At 44.6% G+C, this 20,063-nt stretch overlaps 1 protein-coding gene across 13 annotated transcripts in view; it reads left to right on the top strand.

The window, feature by feature from the left end:
* atp8b4 (ATPase phospholipid transporting 8B4) overlaps positions 1–20,063 on the top strand; it is a 34,071-nt gene that overhangs the window by 4,277 nt on the left and 9,731 nt on the right. For 6 of the 13 annotated variants that reach the window (XM_042109955.1, XM_042109954.1, XM_042109956.1 and 3 more), the window contains 16 exons: positions 1,987–2,085; positions 3,778–3,845; positions 5,908–6,021; positions 6,839–6,937; positions 7,954–8,015; positions 8,226–8,298; positions 11,413–11,483; positions 11,816–11,898; positions 13,657–13,815; positions 14,033–14,121; positions 14,929–15,119; positions 17,293–17,501; positions 17,643–17,686; positions 18,276–18,441; positions 18,545–18,733; positions 19,141–19,256. In XM_042109955.1, coding sequence (XP_041965889.1) covers positions 2,010–2,085; positions 3,778–3,845; positions 5,908–6,021; positions 6,839–6,937; positions 7,954–8,015; positions 8,226–8,298; positions 11,413–11,483; positions 11,816–11,898; positions 13,657–13,815; positions 14,033–14,121; positions 14,929–15,119; positions 17,293–17,501; positions 17,643–17,686; positions 18,276–18,441; positions 18,545–18,733; positions 19,141–19,256 — 1,809 coding nt within the window. In that variant the 5' untranslated portion in view covers positions 1,987–2,009. Of the gene's footprint in view, positions 1–1,925; positions 2,086–3,777; positions 3,846–5,907; positions 6,022–6,838; positions 6,938–7,953; positions 8,016–8,225; positions 8,299–11,412; positions 11,484–11,815; positions 11,899–13,656; positions 13,816–14,032; positions 14,122–14,928; positions 15,120–17,292; positions 17,502–17,642; positions 17,687–18,275; positions 18,442–18,544; positions 18,734–19,140; positions 19,257–20,063 lie in introns of all 13 variants that reach the window. The other 7 variants (XM_042109951.1, XM_042109950.1, XM_042109949.1 and 4 more) reach the window with 2 other exon arrangements.

Here is a 20,063-nt window from a genome sequence, read left to right as displayed (position 1 = left end):
TGCTCCTCGTAATGGTGAGTGTGTTAGTGTGTTGTGTGTTTGGTCCTCGTAATGGTGAGTGTGTTAATGTGTTGTGTGTTTGGTCCTCTTAATGATGAGTGTGTTAGTGTGTTGTGTATTTGGTCCTCGTAATGGTGAGTGTGTTAGTGTATTGTGTGTTTGGTCCTCGTAATGGTGAGTGTGTTAGTGTGTTGTGTGTTTGGTCCTCGTAATGATGAGTGTGTTAGTGTGTTGTGTGTTTGGTCCTGCTCCTCTCTAGCCCCTGCTGGACCACAGCCAACCGCTCCTGCTGACCAATAGTAGAGAGAGCCCAGAGCACCAGCCCTGAGCACCAGCCCTGAGCACCATAAAAACTCTGCTCTAATGGTCGCTGACTCACAGCCTGCCTCCGGTGGCAGCGCAAGCTACCAGCTGTGCTCATGACACTCACACACTCTTTCTGTCTCTCTCTCTCTCTCACACACACACACACACACACACACACACACACAGCAGAGTAGTGGTGCTGGTGGTTGATAAGAGCATGCAGTGTGTCCCGTGTGGCCTCAGAGCTCAGCTGTGTGAAGGTTTCATTTTGGAACTGTCATTCACTGTGTGATGCTGTGTGTACCCTCTGTGTGACGTGTGTGTGTGTACCCTCTGTGTGACATGTGTGTGACGCTGTGTGTACCCTCTGTATGATGTGTGTGTGTGTGTGTGTGTGTGTACCCTCTGTGTGATGTGTGTGTGATGTGTGTGTACCCTCTGTGTGACGTGTGTGTGTACCCTCTGTGTGACGTGTGTGTGTGTGTGTGTGTGTGTACCCTCTGTGTGTGTGTGTACCCTCTGGGTGACGTGTGTGTGTGTGTGTGTGTACCCTCTGTGTGACGTGTGTGTGTGTGATGTGTGTGTGTACCCTCTGTGTGACGTGTGTGTGTGATGTGTGTGTGTACCCTCTGTGTGACGTGTGTGTGTGATGTGTGTGTGTCATCTGTATGACGTGTGTGTGACGTTGTGTGTACCCTCTGTGTGACGTGTGTGTGATGTGTGTGTGAGTACCCTCTGTGTGACGTGTGTGTCTGATGTGTGTGTGTGTGTGTACCCTCAGTGTGACGTGTGTGTGATGTGTGTGTGTACCCTCTGTATGATGTGTGTGTGTGTCATCTGTATGATGTGTGTGTGTGTGTACCCTCTGTGTGACGTGTGTGTGCGTCATCTGTATGATGTGTGTGTGTGTGTACCCTCTGTGTGACGTGTGTGTGCCGCTTTGTGCTCATTGACTTTGTGGCTAGTCTGTGGTGTGTGTGATGTGTGTGTCCTGATGACCTCCATCCTCTTACCATCACAGCCAGGTGTGTGTGGTGATGGTTGTTTCTGAATGCGTAGAGCCCATATGCAGTGTGTGTGTGGTGATGGTTGTGTCTGAATGCGTAGAGCCCATATGCAGTGTGTGTGTGGTGATGGTTGTGTCTGAATGCATAGAGCCCATATGCAGTGTGTGTGCGGTGATGGTTGTGTCTGAATGCGTAGAGCCCATATGTGTGTATGTGTGTGTGAGAGAGTTAATGTGTATGTAGTGAGTGATTGTGTCTGAAGGCGTAGAGTCCATATGTAATGGCCGTGTGTGTGTGTGTGTGTGTGTGTGTGTGTGGGGGGGGGGGGGTGGTAAGTAACTGTATCTTCCTACTCTGCTCTGGGTAGGTAGACATGTGCAGACAGCATCCAGCCACATTCCAGCGCAGAAACACACATACACACACACACACAACTTCACGCTCTGTTTGCAGAAGCCTGTGAGGACAGGTATTAAGCTTTGCTGTGCTCTGCTGTCCAGCCCCTCTCTCTGTGGGTCATCATGTGAGCCGATGAGGTTTTGGTTGGTTTGAGTGTAAAATGTGTGTGTGTGTGTGGGGGGCATGTAAAGCGTCGCCTTCTCCCCTACGTAGCGGGTGTGTCTCCTGCCTCCGGTGAGTTACTGACCGCTTAACTCTGTGTGTGCCGCGTAAGCATGACTGCGGTGTGGACGGGCGATGGCGGCGAGATGGCTGGGGACGTTAGTGCCGTGGAGAGGAGGCTGGACGCCACGCAGGAAAGAGTCCAAACAAGGTAGATGACATCACACATCATGGAGCTGACGCCGACGCTCTTGTCCGGTGTAGTCGGGTTAACCTCACTGCGGTGGAAAAACTGGAGGCAGTGCGTCAGATGTTTGGGCAAAGGCAGTTGTAAGCGTTTTATTTACTTTCACCGCAGATAAGCATGCCAGTCAGGAAAAAGAAAAAAAAAAACTAACTGAAATAAACAAAAAAAAGAAAAAAAAATCTCCAATGCAACAACTCTCAACACTAAAACTTAAACTTCCAAAATAGCTTCAATAATCACAACTCAAAAAAATAACAATTCTCCCCTCACAAGTATTGACTGATGCGTACAGCTATTCAAGGTCTAGGTGCTGTCTCAAGCTCACTTCAGACACTTCTCTCTTTTAGACCTGTTTTGGCCAAGAATATATTTTGCCTGGCCTGACCCACTATAACAACCAAAATCAATCATCTCTACAAACATACATTTCTGGTCAAATATCACCATACATAGTCAACACAATGCCTAGCATCATTATACATCCTCTGTATCCCCCTTAAATATTCCCCTAACACATGAAAGACAAAAACACCCCTCTTATCCCACACACTTGATCCCCCCACATCTCTGACTTCACATCCCCCAATGCACAAAGTCCTTCCCGACTTCACGTCGGGTCCTTTCCCAGCCTACAGCACCCGGAAGCCAGCGCGGCTGCAGCGTGTAGTTTTTGTCCATGTTTTTGAACTGTTCGCACCGTGTTTCATTGTCTTTGTCCATGTTTGTGTGTGTGCTGGAATACTATGTTTGTGCTAATGTGCTAATAAAAGGGTGTTTGTGAATCACGGTCTGAGTCCCGTTCGGATCAGCTGCATTCACTTCAGGGGTAGCGGGCAGCCGCACCGCAACATCCGGACATCACACGTCATGGAGATGACGCTCTATCACTGGGCAGTATGACCAGGGTCAAGGTGTTCTTCCAGGGGTATGGGTGCTTTCCCCTCATATACACGGAGCCCATGATCTTGTCTGTTCCTGTGTTTGGATGAAAACTGTGAATGGAGATTTAATACTTAAAGTCAGGTCACTGAGGGAAGTCTTAGCAGGTCTTTGTGTGAGATTATTGGGCTGTTATACTAATGACTTGTGGTCTCCCTCTGAATAGATCTAGAACATGAAAATGTACATTTGTCAGTATTTGATGTTTAATATATTTGTCAGCATTTCATGTTTAGTATCTTTGTAAGTATTTGATGTTAATTCGAGTTTGATTTTAATCTATCTGCCAGTATTTAAAGCTGCAGTTGGCAAGATTTTTTGTATCATAATCACTGAAACCGACACTTTGCTCTGGCAGAACAACATAAATCAGATGGTTTTAGAAAAACCCCAGCAGTTCTACCTCCACCTAGAACCTGTTATTTGTTTTACAAAAATCCACAGCTCCCGGTTCTTCTGGTCCAATCAGAGCAGGGCTGTGTGAGATCTGACTGTCAATCACTAGTCAGTCTAGTGCGCACTGACGAGCACAAACTCGATGAGAGGGTGCTCGGTTGTAGTGGGGGAGGGACAGGAGAGTTGTAAACATTCAAAATGTTGGCTAACTCCCCTCAGTCTGTCAGACTTGCCAACTGCAGCTTTAATGTTGAATATATTTTGACATATCTCATGTTGAGTATTTGTGTCAGTGTTAAATTCCTCCTCACCTTCCCCCAGGTTGTGTAGAGGAAGAGAGGCGTGTCCGAGCCAATGACCGAGTTTACAATGAGAAGTTCTCCTACGCAGTGAGTACACTACAGCTGTGTGTGTGTGTGTGTGTGTGTGTCTGTGTGTGAGAGAAGTAGACAAGAGAAGTAGACAATGTGACTCATCCTTCATCATTCAATAATGAGGCAACAATTGCGCAAGGACAAAAAAAAATCTAAAGCACTATTACCACCAAACATGCTCATGAGTCGTCTATGTCATAGACTCTATTAGAGGGAGAGAAAAGCAGCATTACTTCGGAGTCTTTCAGTAGAACCAAGATCCAGAAAAGACAGTGATGCAGTGGTGAAGCTAGTTAAAGTGTAATTCCTGCTAAAATTGACCCAAGGGTGTTTTTCCGCATTAAAACACATCAAATAAGCCATGGAGACAGTCATTTTCGTTGATCAACCACTTCAGAGCTTGGCCTGGTATATGCTATGGCCCCAAATAGCAAACAGTGGATTAGCTAAGGGCAGTAAGCTAAACACTTCCCAAATAGCATTTTTTCAACCATATTGTTCAAAACAGCACCAAACCTCGTCAGTAGCTTGCTCAGGGTCTGTACACATTAAATGCAGCAGCAACAACTTAGTTACGGCCTATTTACGGCTCCCCCATTGTTTACATGTGTTGAATAAAAGTCAATGGGAGCTGTAAATCGTTAATAGAGGTGACCAAAGAATTTTTTCCGGATAGCGTGACTGCGGTGCTATTAGGGGCACAGTGTTCTTAAAGGAGAATTCCGGTGTGATATTGACCTAAAGTGTGTTGAAACATGATACCGAGTGTTAATTGATGCAAACGTCTAACACAGAGTCTCTGGTCATGCTTTGTGAGCACCAAGTACTATTTACGGTAATCTGTAACATAGAGAGAAAAAAACATGAATTCACCAGCTTACTCTAAGGACACACTACTGTAGCAGTGGTGTCAGATATTACCCCTCTCTGAGATTACATCACCTATACTCACTGATGCTGATATTACCCTGGTCAATTACCCTTCTCTGACATTACATCACCTATACTCACTGATGCTGATATTACCCTGGTCAATTACCCTTCTCTGAGATTACATCACCTTTACTCACTGATGCTGATATTACTCAAGTAGGAACATGTGAGAACTGATTGTGTCAGCTGGTATGCCCGTTATTAGCCTCACAAAGAGCATTAATGGGTCTAATCTCTTTCCCTGTAATTTACCTCACAATGAACTTGAATGGGTCTAATCTCTCCTTGTAATTTACACCACAATGAGTGTTAATGGGTCTAATCTCCCTCTTTGTAATTTACCTCACAAAGAGCGTTAATGGGTCTAATCTCTCCCTGTAATTTATCTCACAATGAGCGTTAATGGGTCTAATCTCTCCCTGTAATTTACCCCACAATGAGCGTTAATGGGTCTAATCTCCCTCTTTGTAATTTACCTCACAAAGAGCGTTAATGGGTCTAATCTCGCCCTGTAATTTATCTCACAACGAGCGTTAATGGGTCTAATCTCTCCCTATAATTTACCCCACAATGAGTGTTAATGGGTCTAATCTCTCCCTGTAATTCACCCCACAATGAGCGTTAATGGGTCTAATCTCTCCCTGTAATTTACCCCACAATGAGCGTTAATGGGTCTAATCTCCCTCTTTGTAATTTACCTCACAAAGAGCGTTAATGGGTCTAATCTCTCCCTGTAATTCACCCCACAATGAGCGTTAATGGGTCTAATCTCTCCCTGTAATTTACCCCACAATGAGCGTTAATGGGTCTAATCTCCCTCTTTGTAATTTACCTCACAAAGAGCGTTAATGGGTCTAATCTCGCCCTGTAATTTATCTCACAATGAGCGTTAATGGGTCTAATCTCTCCCTATAATTTACCCCACAATGAGTGTTAATGGGTCTAATCTCTCCCTGTAATTCACCCCACAATGAGCGTTAATGGGTCTAATCTCTCCCTGTAATTTACCCCACAATGAGCGCTAATGAGTCTAATCTCTCCCTGTAACTTACCCCACAAAGGGAGTAGAGGTGTAGGGGTGCTGTGGTGAGTAACTTCATTGTAAAAGTGTAGGGTGCATTTTGTTATTGTCTCATCCGCTCAGGACAACCGGATCAAAACCTCAAAGTACAACATCTTCACCTTCCTGCCCATCAACCTCTTTGAACAGTCCCAGCGGGTGGCCAATGCCTACTTCGTAGTGCTGCTGATACTGCAGGTAACCACCCACAGGAACAGCCAACATAGGTACAGCATGGGTACAACCAACTACATGGGCACAGCATGGGTACAGCATGGGTACAGCAGACTACATGGGCACAGCATGGGTACAGCCGACTACATGGGCACAGCATGGGTACAGCATGGGTACAGCAGACTACATGGGCACAGCATGGGTACAGCAGACTACATGGGTACAGCATGGGTACAGCAGACTACATGGGCACAGCATGGGTACAGCAGACTACATGGGTACAGCAGACTACATGGGCACAGCATGGGTACAGCAGTCACCTAACATCAGCCGTGGCCTACTGGTTAGCGCTTCGGACTTGTAACTGGAGGGTTGCCGGTTCGAACCCCGAACAGTAGGCACGGCTGAAGTGCCCTTGAGCAAGGCACCTAACCACTCACTGCTCCCCGAGCGCCGCTGTTGTTGCAGGCAGCTCACTGCACCGGTATTAGTGTGTGCTTCACCTCACTGTGTGTTCACTGTGTGCTGAGTGTGTTTCACTAATTCACAGATTGGGATAAATGCAGAGACCAAATTTCCCTCACGGGATCAAAAGAGTATATATACTTATACTTAGTTTTTTTTAGAGTGCACTTCAGTATTGAGAAAGGAAGAGAGTGTATTTCAGGAATAGAGTAGAGAGTGTACTTCAGGAGTAGAGAGAGTGTACTTCAGGAGTAGCAAGGAGAGTGTACTTCAGGAGTAGCGAGGAGAGTGTACTTCAGGAGTAGAGAGAGTGTACTTCAGGAGTAGCGAGGAGTATGTTCCGGAACTTGAGTAATGGCCTCTCCTGTCTCCTCAGCTGATTCCAGAGATCTCCTCTCTGTCCTGGTTCACCACCATAGTGCCTCTGGTGATGGTGCTGACCATCTCCGCCGTCAAAGACGCTACTGACGACTATGTGAGTCACTCCGTCACAGCTGCAGTTTAACTCTAGCTTAAAGGCCCATTCACACCAAAAACGATAACGATAACTATAAATAAATATCGTTCTCGTTAATATGAATGACGACGTTCACACATAAACTATAACGATAACGACATGAAGAACGATATCGTTGGGGATCACTTTCAGAGCGATTTTCACAACGATAAAATGCTAATAGCCAATCAGAACCCATCGAATTTTAGCCCTCACATTTATTAACACAATGAGAGACTTTGTTTATCGTTGTTCAGTGTGAACGCTTTTATCGTTATGGTTATAGTTATAGTTATCGTTATCGTTCTTGGTGTGAATGGGCCTTAACTCTATCTTAACTCTAGTTTAACTCTATTTTAACTCTATTTTAACTCTATTTTCAGTCAGCTCTACGCCACTTAAAACCATTTGGGCTATTTTAATCCCATAATCAGTTACCTGTATGCTCCTTTATAATCACTACCAGGGGCCGTGTTGGAGAATGTAAATTAGCATCAAGTACTAGCAGCAGGCCCTGGGCCACTTCAAATGACCCAGGGAAGGACCGGAGCACACAAATAGCTTTTTGAGACTTTTAATTGATGCAAACGTCTAACACAGAGTCTCTGGTCATGCTTTGTGAGCACCAAGTACTATTTACGGTAATCTGTAACATAGAGAGAAAAAAACATGAATTCACCAGCTTACTCTAAGGACACACTACTGTAGCAGTGGTGTCAGATATTACCCCTCTCTGAGATTACATCACCTATACTCACTGATGCTGATATTACCCTGGTCAATTACCCTTCTCTGACATTACATCACCTATACTCACTGATGCTGATATTACCCTGGTCAATTACCCTTCTCTGAGATTACATCACCTTTACTCACTGATGCTGATATTAACCTGGTCAATTACCCTTCTCTGAGATTACATCACCTTTACTCACTGATGTTGATATTACCCTGGTTAAGTACCCTGGCAGTAACTGGTGCGTTCTCGGTTGCAGTTTCGCCACAAGAGTGACCAGCAGGTCAACAACCGCCAGTCTCAGGTCCTCATCCGGGGAAAGTAAGTTCCTCACACACTCTTCCTCTTTTCTCTTCCTCCTTTCTTTCTGCCTTTCTTTCATTTTTTTCCCCTCCTTCACCTGAACGGAGAAGAGAGGAAAGGAGTAGCACAGTGGCTGGTCTTTGCCAACTTCTCTCACGTATGTGTGTGTGTGTGTGTGTGTGTGTGTGCGTGTGTGTGTGTGTGTGTGCGTGCGCGGGCGCTTTTTAGGCTGCAGAATGAGAAGTGGATGAATGTTCGCGTGGGAGACATCATCAAGCTGGAGAATAATCAATTTGTCGCTGTAAGTTTATTATCTGATGCTCGAGGGGATACAAAGGGCTTTGTGTGTGTGTGTGTGTGTGTGTGTGTTTGTGTGTGTGTGTGTGTGTGTGCATGCATGTGCATGTGTGTTGTGGTATCATTTTTATGATGCATGCATATGTATGTATGCATATGTGCTATGAGAAAATGGTTCCCTTCATCCTTCTGTGCCCCTGAAGTCTTCCTCTGTGGAAATTTCCAGAGAGTGAGAAGACTGTTTGAAGTCATTTTGACCACAGTCTGTGCATGTGTGTGTGCATGTATTTGTATGTGTGTGTGTGTATCTGGGGTGGAAATTAAATATTTTGTCCACCTGCCACTGTGGCTGGTGGATTCCAAAATCTACCAGCTACTCAACTTTTTTACCGGCCACTAGAGAAATGGTATGAAAATGTGATATCATGATTATAGTAACCAAAATGATCAGTTATCTGCATTATTGCGATACGATTAAAATGTGCTAAATTTTGCCCTAATCCTACCAACTGTCCTCCAAGCACAGTAGCAATAAAACTAAAGGTCAACAGAACCACATTCATATTCCATAGTGTCTTGTCATAAAAGTGGTGTGGCTCCCTTAAGACTCGTTCGTGTGATTTCTGGAGCATCATGCTCAATTTAATGACTAAGAAGGAAAGTTAAATTGTATTTATTGTACACAAAATTCCAGACATGTGGACTCGAGTCACATGACTTGGACTCGAGTCAGACTCGAGTCATGATTTTAATGACTTCAGACTTGACTTGATAAAATTCGGCATGACTTGCGACTCGACTTGGACTTGAATACTATTCACTCAAGACTTGACTCGGACTTTGCCTCTTTGACTTGTGATGACTTGACATGTCTCGAATCAAAAACTAAATTTCCTGATCGTGTACCAGTCAACCCAGAGACGCTTTCCCGCGACTAAAAAAAAATAAAAAATAAAAATAGCGGAGACAAGCGGCCAGAGCACAGTTCAGTAGATTACTGCCACTACCCCCACACGCGTTACGCACTGTGTGTAGGGCACCAAGAGACAGAGGAAGGACCAACATTTAGCCAATCACTAGTAGCTTTACTGCAAACTGATTTGCACTCTTGTTAGAGAACGCTTGTCAAAAAGCACCAACAGCATGTTACATAAAGATGATACTTTTCGAGTCCTCTCCATTAAGATCCAACTTAAACTTATGCTAAGCTACTGCATTTAATTGAGAACACATCTAAGCACGCACGAGAGGGAGAGAAAACGAGTAGGTTCCAGCTGGCTTGTCATTGTTGATGATGATTGATATCTTCTTTTAAATATAAGAAACATATAAAAAGAAATCGTGGAGGCAAAAAAATACGAGATTAGAGGAGATTGTGAATTTATCCGTTTCTCACTAGCCTACTATACTGTTATAAACTATGAGATCCAGGTCACTATGACATAGCTGCACTCACTGTGATTTGGAAAGTGGACAAGAATATTATGAAGAGTTGTCTTTGCCTTGTGTAATGGAACTGGTGAGTCTTGAAGTATTCAATAATTTATTTACATGAAGCACATGATATGCCGATTGAAACGCATTCCACTCAGCTACTGTAGCTAGGTGGCTACTGGCTACCAGGCTCATAATTCACTTTTAATTGCAAACAGAAAATGTCAAGCAAGCATCATGTCATACATGCTTCTCTTTCCAAAGGAATGAAAGCTGTTTGTGCCAACTTAATATCATGCTTATCATTGTTAAAATTGTGCTATACATGTGGCACAAACAAGTTTGTGGACTAGCCATAGGCTATATTTGAACGGAGCTGGTAAAAAAAGATCATTATGAGAACGTGTGGACAGTGGCACACAATGGGCTTAAAGTGACCGTGCACCATTTACAAATTAGATAAACAGCATCAAATGTCTAGTATTTCTTAAGAAATGAATACTTTAAAACAAAATTACTGTCATTATTATCTTTTAAATAATATAAAAGTATTGACCTTGGCTTCCCTTATGAGTCACCACTGGCAGACAGCCTAATAAATTGTTTGCAGGCAAATCTGTGGCCTAGCGCAGTGAAATACCATCAGTCAAATTATTACTCGTCCTTACAGTGGGCTCCGCAATTTGGAAAAACATTATATATAGTTGCAGCTGTGCTGAGTGTCATGTAGCTATCCATTTTGTAGAGATTACTCAGGTATGCACATGTGTATATTACACAGGTATGCACATGCATATGTCGTAAAAGATTACAAGACAGAAACATTGAACATATTTTAATCTGTATTTATAAAAAAAATTCTGTGGATTAGATGGAAGTGCTAAAATTATGATCGATAGTCTAATAATGGCATTATTAAGTGAAGAGTACCTGATGACTTGTTCAGGACTTGAAAAAGATTGGGACTTGGACTTGGACTCGACTTGGCTTTGATGTGACTTGGACTTGGACTCGACTTGCCCTTCTCTGTATTTACTTGGGACTTGACTTGGACTTGACTGCTAAGACTTGGGACTTACTTGTGACTTGCCAAACAGTGACTTGGTCCCACCTCTGCAAAATTCGATTTCTATCTGCAGCGAGTCACGTCAGGTAAACTGCAGCTGATTTGTTTGGGACAAGCTGCCATCTGTTCTAACTCCTCCCGGCTAGAATTTTGACAATTTTAAGTTCACGTTGACGTAGGAAGTCAGCCACAGTTACCCCGCAGTTCATCTCGTATAAGCCTAATGACTATTATTCCTCATCGTCAAAGTCACTCACTGAGCAAATTCAAATTGTGCTCTTGCGAGAACTCTGGATTTCCAGGGTACCACCAGTACACAAATTCACCCGCATTTGGCAGGTGGCGGGTGCTAATTTACCATCCCTGGTGTATATGTGTGTGAGTGAGTGTGCATATGTGCATGTGTGTGTTGGGGTTTCTCTAATGCATCAGGGGTCTCCCACAGAGCAATGCATGATTTATTATCCCTGTCTGTATCTCTCTCTCTTTTGTCTCTCTCTCTTTATTTATTCTCTTTCCCTCTCTCTCTTCTCTCTATCTTCCTCTCTTTCTCTCTTACTTTCACTCTACTCACTCTCTCTCTCACACACACTCTCTCTCTCCACCTCTCTCTCTCAGGCAGACCTCCTCCTCCTGTCCAGTAGTGAGCCGTATGGCCTGTGCTACATCGAGACAGCAGAGCTGGACGGGTGAGACTTAGGCCGTAGAGCAGTGCAATGGACCCTCAGTGTTCAGGAGACACAAAATGCTGTGAGGTCCAAAATGGTTCACATACAAAATGGGTCCTAATAGAGACGCAGTGTTCGGGCAGGCACACACACGACACGACACGACACGACACGACACGACAGTCCTGCACTTCTGACTCTAATAGAGACACAGTGTTTGGGCAGTCACACACAACACGACACGAAAGTCCTAATACTTCTGACACTTGATGATCCTCGGTTTAAAACGTGGCTCAGTCTGCCCCTGCAATGCTGATCACATCTTCTCTGTCATCTCCTTTTTCTCCGGACAGGGAAACTAATTTAAAAGTCCGGCAGGCCTTGACTGTGACTTCGGACCTGGGAACCGATATCTCCAAACTTGCCGAGTTTGACGGTAACATGTTTTCTTAAGCACTCCTTTCGTGTGGCCATCAAAATGTATTTTGACGAAATGCTGTGTTCAACAACGAGCATACAGAGCTGGCATGGCCCCATAGTACAGCTTTGAGGTTCCACGGCAGAGTTTTGAGGTGCCATGGTAGAGTTTTGAGGTGCCATGGTAGAGTTTTGAGGTGCCATGGTAGAGTTGTGTGGTGCTATGGTAGAGTTTTGTAGCCTGACGAAGCCATACTCAATTCTAGTCGAATTTAAGTCTGATACTGCTCCATTAGGATGTGATTATGGGGCGAGTTTAAACCGATACAGGGGGTACTGTAAATCCTGTAGGAAGATCACCCGAACCATAATTCCACAATTGCCTTAACATTGTTTTCTGGTCGTTTTTTAAAGTTATTGCACTGTCAATATCTTCTACAACAGACGCAATGGTGAAATCTAAATGTTTACCTTCTAGCAACAGTGTATTTGTTAGGGAGAACCGGGATGAATGAAACACTTTGTAATTAAACGTCATTTACAAAGACATCGTACCATGCTGAAAGCTAATATTTTGTCACTAGCAAGCTACATCTGTCCTCTGTCATTTGCATTATCAGCTCTAAACATCTAAACAAAACCATTCAGGAGTTCTTCTGGTTCAAACCGCTCTGGTTCGGGCATAGTTGCTTCACAACTGAACAAGTCCAGACCGAACTTCCCGACCTCAAATGTTGTGGGCAGGGCTAAGTTCGGCTGGCTTCCAGGCTAAGAGTTTTGAGGTGCCATTGTAGAGTTTTGAGGTGCCATTGTAGAGTTTTGAGGTGCCATGGTAGAGTTTCGAATGTGGCACTCATGTCTATTTTTGAAGCAGCACAATTAGATTAAAGTGCTGCACAGGAGGCTGATGTGAGCATGTTTCTGCTGGAGAGAGGGAAATCGAGAGAAAAAAGAGGAGAGAAGGAGAATGAGAGAAGGAGAAAGAGAAGGGGGCATCCAGGCTGTTGTTCTGAGGCAGTGATAATGATAAGTCCATTCTGTTCTTGAGCTATTGTTAGTGATCTGATAATGGTTATTCCATTTTGTTCTTGAGCTATTGTTAGTGATGTCTTTCTCTAGCGCTACGATTAGTGGTATCATCCTTTCAGACTGTGACTAGTGATGACTTTTTTCTAGGCCCTGATCAGTAATATATACTCTGTGGTTATGATCAGTAATATATACTATGTGGTTATGATCAGTAATGTATATTCTGAGGTTATTATCAATGATGAAAATGATTAGTGATGTACTGTGAGGTTATGACCAGTGATAGATCCAAGGTTATGATGATATTTACTCTTTGTGGTAATGTGATGTCAGTTTCAGAGGCTGACTGATGACGATCTCAGATGTAGGGATTGGTGATATCTTTTTTGAATGTTATTAGTAATGTCTATGGCAGCCTCTTCTGTACATGAAACATTCTCAAATGGTCAATTATAGCTTGGATAAAGTGTTTTTATCTGGTGCCTTTTCCTGTGTGTGTGTGTGTGTGTGTGTGTGCACTGTTAAGATAGGTATGGTATCTCTAAATAAAGACCTATGTGTCCTGTTTGCCCTGAGAGGTATAAAATGCTTGAGCATGCGCTAACAGCTCCTGCCCTCTACTTTGTGCTAGTTTGTCTAAAGGCCAATGACAGGTCAGTCGTCAGGTTAACGACTAATGGCCCCCTGTCCCTCTGGTCAGTCGCCAAGCTAACAGCTAATGGCTAACGGCCCCCTGTCCCTCTACCAGGTGAGGTGATCTGCGAGCCGCCCAATAACAAGCTGGACCGCTTCACGGGGACGCTGCACTGGTGCGGGAGCAAACACCCGCTGGACAACGAGCGCATGCTGCTGAGGGGGTGTGTCCTCAGGAACACCGACTGGTGCTTCGGCCTGGTGGTGTTTGCCGGTACATCTGACTGCACACACACACACACACACACACACACATACACACACACCACACACACACACACACACACACACACACACACACACTGACACACACAGAAGAACACACTCATCCCTCTGACTCTCTGGCCTGTGTGTGTGTCTGTGTGTGTGTGTGTGTGTGTGTGTGTGTGTGTGTGTGTGTGTGTGATTGAAACCCCTCTGCTGCTGTTCAGGACCCCAGACCAAACTGATGCAGAACTGTGGGAGGAGCACCTTTAAGAGGACCAGCATAGACAAACTGATGAACACGCTGGTGCTGTGGGTGAGTGTGTGTGTGTGTTAGTGTGTTTGTGGGTGAGTGTGTGTGTTTAGCATGTTTAAGAAGACCAGCATAGACGATTTGATAGCTGACCTGCTGCTGCTGATTTTTCTGCCCAGTCTGGCTGTCCTGTGACTAACCGCTCAACTTGCAAAAGTCTGTGTGAGAGTGTGTGTGAGAGAATGTGTGTACAACAATGTGTGTGTGTATGTGTGTGTGTGTGTGACAGAGAGATAGAAAGAAAGTGAGATAGAGAGTGAGAGAGAGAGGGGGGGTCTGTATGTGTGTGTGTGTGTGTGTGTTTGGGTGTGAGTAATGGGGAGAGCAGAGTCCTCTCACACCGCCCACACCCTGCCAAGAGAGCATGAGAAATATCATTCAACTGTGGAGATGCATGCACTTCTTCATCTATTAATGTATTAATTCATTTTTGAATTAGTAAATAGATAAATAAATCAATGCCGGTGGCTTCCTGATCTGCATGGGCATCATCCTGGCAATAATAATAATGATAATAATGATAACGATGATGGTGATGATGATGGTGATGATAACAGTGATGATGGTGATGGTGATGATGATGGTAACGGTGATGATGGTGATGGTGATGATGATGCTGGTGGTGATAATGATGATGGTGATGATGATGGTAACGGTGATGATGGTGATGGTGATGATGGTGATGATGATGCTGATAGTGATAATGATGATGGTGATGATGATGATAATTGTGGTGATGGTGGTGATGATGATGATGATGGTGATGATAATGATGATGATGATGATGATGATGATAATTGTGGTCTCCAGATATTTGGCTTCCTGATCTGCATGGGGATCATCCTGGCGGTGGGCAACACCTTCTGGGAGGTGCAGGTGGGCGGGGCCTTCTGGGCGTGGCTGCGCTGGGGGCTGGGCAACTCCATCTACTCCGGCTTCCTCACCTTCTGGTCGTACATCATCATCCTCAACACCGTCGTTCCCATCTCCCTCTACGTCAGGTGAGTCAGCAACACCACCACCATCATCACTGTCCTCAACATCGTCAGCAACATCACCACCATCATCACTATCCTCAACACCGTTATCAACACCACCACCATCATCACTATTCTAAACACCGTTATCAACACCACCACCATCATCACTATTCTAAACACTGTTCAGGGCTTAAATTTCACTGCGGGATTGCGGGTATTGCGCACTCTAGCCATCATAATGCAAGAAATTCCCGCATACGCTTTTACAGCCTGTCTGATGATGTTAATATAGCCTAATCATTAAGTGGCGTGAATGCGGTGCTATTGACCGGACTGATCAACTACAGAGTTGAATTGAACATAGCCTCATGCAGACGCACACACACACGGAGAGAGAGAGAGAGAGAGAACCACTTTGCGCTTACGCAAATAGGCTACGCTACCATGGCAAACTTTTACATCTGGAAAGAGCTCCTTGGTAACTATCCTGCTAGCTCAGGTCACGTCAACACTTGATCCCAGAAAGATTGTCTTTGACATGTTAGTTTTTTGAACATTTATTGTATCTAATGACATAGAAAACATAATGATTTGCATACACATACCGCACTATGCACAACTTTTATTCACTAGCGACTACAGCCTAAAACCGTCAGGTTGAAGGGGGGCTAATTACTCCATAGAATTACTCTCAGGTATTTTCTTAAAGTGACAGGCACTGAATTACACCTACTCATCACCAATGCGCACTCAATTGGACCTACACACCACATTAAAGATATGCCTAAGTGTTATAGGTTAAACGTCAATATGAGGCATTCAAATTACTAAATATGTTTAGCTACTATAGTAATTACTAGTAAAATGCTATACTTTAAAAAATGCATTATTAAATAAATACACTCTATATGAATTCAAAAATATATGATAGAAACATATCACATAAGCTATCATTTTCAGTGTGTGTTTGTGTGTGTGGAGAGAGTCAAGCAGAATCTAGGATGTCCACTGTTGTGAATGATCCCACTACAGTATATATTACTGATGACGTTAGGGTGGTGGGGGCCCCAAAATCAAACACTTTTTTTTTTTAAAGTATCGAAGTATTGAAATCGCAATTCTTGACTTGGTATCAGAATTGACCCCCCCTCCCCCCCAAATTGTGTAAATCCCCCCTACATGAATAACCTAAGGGGGGAATTCCCCCCCATTTTGAAAAATGAATTTTAAGCCCTGCTGTTATCAACACCACCACCATCATCACTGTCCTCAACACCGTCAGCAACACCACCACCATCATCACTATCCTCAACACCGTTATCAACACCACCACCATCATCACTATTCTAAACACCATTATCAACACCACCACCATCATCACTATCCTCAACACCGTTATCAACACCACCACCATCATCACTATTCTAAACACCATTATCAACACCACCACCATCATCACTATCCTCAACACCATTATCAACACCACCACCATCATCACTATTCTAAACACCATTATCAACACCACCACCATCATCACTATCCTCAACACCATTATCAACACTGTCATCATCACCATCATCACTATCCTCAACACCGTCATCAACACCGTTATCAACACCACCATCATCATCATCATCAAGACCATCATAAACACCATAATCATCCTCAACACCGTCATCAACACCACCATCGCCATCATCAACACCATAATCATCCTCAACACTGTTATCAACACCATCATCATCATCCTCAACACCGTCATCAACACCGTTATCAACACCACCATCATTATCCTCAACACCATCATTGTCATCCTTAACACAGTCATCAACAACACCATCGTTATCCTCAACACCGTTATCAGCACGACCCTCATCATCATCCTCAACGCCGTCATCAACACCACCATCGTTTTCCTCAACACCGTCATCAACACCACCATCGTTATTCTCAACACCATTATCAACACCACCATCGTCATCATCAACATGGTCATCATCATCCTCAACACCGTCATCATCATCATGAACATCATTCCCATCTTCCTCTATGTGCTGTTTTGTGTGTGTGTATGTATGTGTGTGTGCGTGTTTCTTCACCTATCACGCTATCTCTCTGCTGATGAGTGTGTGTGTGTGTGTATGTGTATGTGTGTGTATTTGTGTGTGTGTGTGTGTGTGTGTATATTCTCCAGCGTGGAGGTCTTGCGTCTGGGCCACAGCTACTTCATCAACTGGGACAGGAAGTTGTTCTACAACCAGCGGAACACACCTGCGGAAGCACGGACCACCACCCTCACAGAGGAGTTGGGGCAGGTGGAGTTCATCTTCTCCGACAAGACCGGCACCCTTACCCAGAACATCATGGTCTTCAACAAGTGCTCCATCAATGGCACCACATATGGTAAGACTACAGCACACACACACACGCACACACAAGAGCACACACACACACACACACACACACACACACACACATCCAAACAAGAGCCACACACTCAACAAACTGCAATGGCTCTCTTTTCTCTTATATTCCCATGTGCAGGGGATGTGTATGATGACTTTGGCCTTAAAGTGGACATTACTGAGGTATGACTCATCATCAGGTCCAGTGACATCACACAGTTGTGCACACACACTGCAGTGGCTTCCACCAAACAGCCTTGCACTACTAGCTCTAGTACCACCACCTCCTCCTCCCGTATAACCCCACTAGCTCTATTACCACTTCCTAGCTCTATTACCACCACCTCCTCCTCCCATACAACACTATTAGCTTTATTACCACCTACTAGCTCTATTACCACCTCCTCCCCTCATACAACACTACTAGCTCCATTACCACCAGCATCAATAATTCATTTGTGGAAATATAATTTTAGGGCTGATTTACCACAATGTACCCTGTGTAGTATTGTATCATGTGCTGTGTTGTCCCCTCTATGTGTGTGTGTGTGTGTGTGTGTGTGTGTGTGTGTGTGTGTGTGTGTGTGTGTGTGTGTGTGTGTATGTGTATGTGTGTGTATACCACCTTCTACTTTGTCTGTGTGGTGCTGTGTTCACTCCAGAGGATGCCGTGTTAGTGTGTTTGTGTGTGTGTGTGTGTGTGTGTGTGTGTGTGTGTGTGTGTGTGTGTACCACCTCCTGCTCTGACTGTGTGCTGTGTTGTCCACTGCAGAGGACGCCGTGTGTGGATTTCTCCTTCAACTCACTGAGCGACCCAAAGTTCCGTTTCCATGACAGCAGCCTGGTGGAGGCTGTCAAGGGGGGTGGGGCTTGTGTGCAGGAGTTCTTCAGACTGCTGGCGCTGTGCCACACTGTTATGCCAGAGGAGAGGAGCGAGGGTACACCTGCACACACACACACACACACACACACACACACACACACACACACACACATACATACACATACTCATACATATCTGTCCTGTTCTGGACTCTTCAGGAGAGCTGGTGTACCAGGCACAGTCACCTGACGAGGGTGCTCTGGTCACTGCTGCGCGGAACTTTGGATTTGTGTTCCGGGCCAGAACTCCCGAGACCATCACGCTGGATGAGATGGGCCACTCCGTCACATACCAGCTCCTCGCCTTCCTGGACTTCAGCAACGTCCGCAAGAGAATGAGTGTCATCGGTAAATTACCCTCCACTCATGTCCCTGACCAAAGACAAGAGGCTCCCTCGCACTGACTGTAAAAGCCTACTGCCATAGTTATGTATTAAATGGTTGTTTCAGACAAACTAACATTACGTGAGTGTCTGAACTGAGATCTGCGGTGGGTTCGTTGTCATCACAATTTTGTTGTGTATCAGTTTCTTATTGCTTATTTGTTTGTTTATTATTGATTTATTGTATTTTTTTTGTGCTAACTGTGCTGTCTCTGAGCAAGGGGATGTCAAGCTTGTTATGGCGTGGCTTTCCTTCCATATCCCAATCAATAAGAATTGATCCCATGGCTGAGGCTGAGGCTGAGGCTGCCAGCGACACTTTAGCTGTAACAGCACTCTCTCTCTCTCTCTCTCTCTCTCTGTGTCCCACAGTAAGAAACCCAAAGGGTGAGATCAAGCTGTATTCCAAAGGAGCTGACACCATTGTGTTTGAGAGGCTGCACCCTTCTAACGAAGAACTCATGTATACTACCTCAGAACATCTCAATGTGAGAAATCATAAATACTACCTCAGAACACCTCAATGTAAGAACTCATGTATACTACCTCAGAACACCTCAATGTGAGAACTCATGTATGAACACCTCAATGTGAGAACTCATACTACCTCAGAACACTTCAATGTGAGAACTCATACTACCTCAGAACACTTCAATGTGAGAACTCATATATACTACCTGTACCTCAGAACACCTCAATGTGAGCTTCACTCTATTCTTCCTCAGACTCACTCTTTACTCTGTGAGATGCGGATATTTGTCCTTGCCTAGACACATTGAACGATCGCCCAGTGAAGTAGGATTCAAATCAGGAGTGCGCTTTCCCTATGATCCCCATGGTTGAATAGTAGGATGCGGTGGCCGACTGTGTCAGAAGCCGCCCACAAGTCGAGCAAGATGAGAACCGAGGACTGAGCTGCTGCTCTGGCTGCCTTTAAGGCTTCTGTCACAGCCCAGATAGCAAGGGGTTGGCGGACCACTGTCGGCCCACTGGGGGCAGATCTGGTGGTCCGCTGGCGTTTTGCTCAACGGTTCTCTGGCGGCATTCACGATTAATGGTTGCTGCTCTGTGGTTTATTTTGGCAAATTAATCAAACATGTATAATTTAACTAATTGACGTGGGAGAATGTCAGTGGTGGATTCATTGTTTTTCAAAAACCCACACCTGCAGCTTCCTGCACACCTGCAGCTTCCTGCACACTCGTTAGTCTGTTCCATTGTGTGTTTCGCGGATGCTAAGAAGAAGCCTTGCCTCGTCTTTGAAAGATTTGACTCAGCAGGGCTCAATTCTACCA

Source organism: Alosa sapidissima, chromosome 11, assembly GCF_018492685.1.
Source record: "Alosa sapidissima isolate fAloSap1 chromosome 11, fAloSap1.pri, whole genome shotgun sequence".
Lineage (NCBI taxonomy): Eukaryota > Metazoa > Chordata > Actinopteri > Clupeiformes > Clupeidae > Alosa > Alosa sapidissima.
The sequence above is the reverse complement of the archived record's forward strand: the minus strand, read 5'-3'. Positions and strand labels throughout refer to the sequence as shown.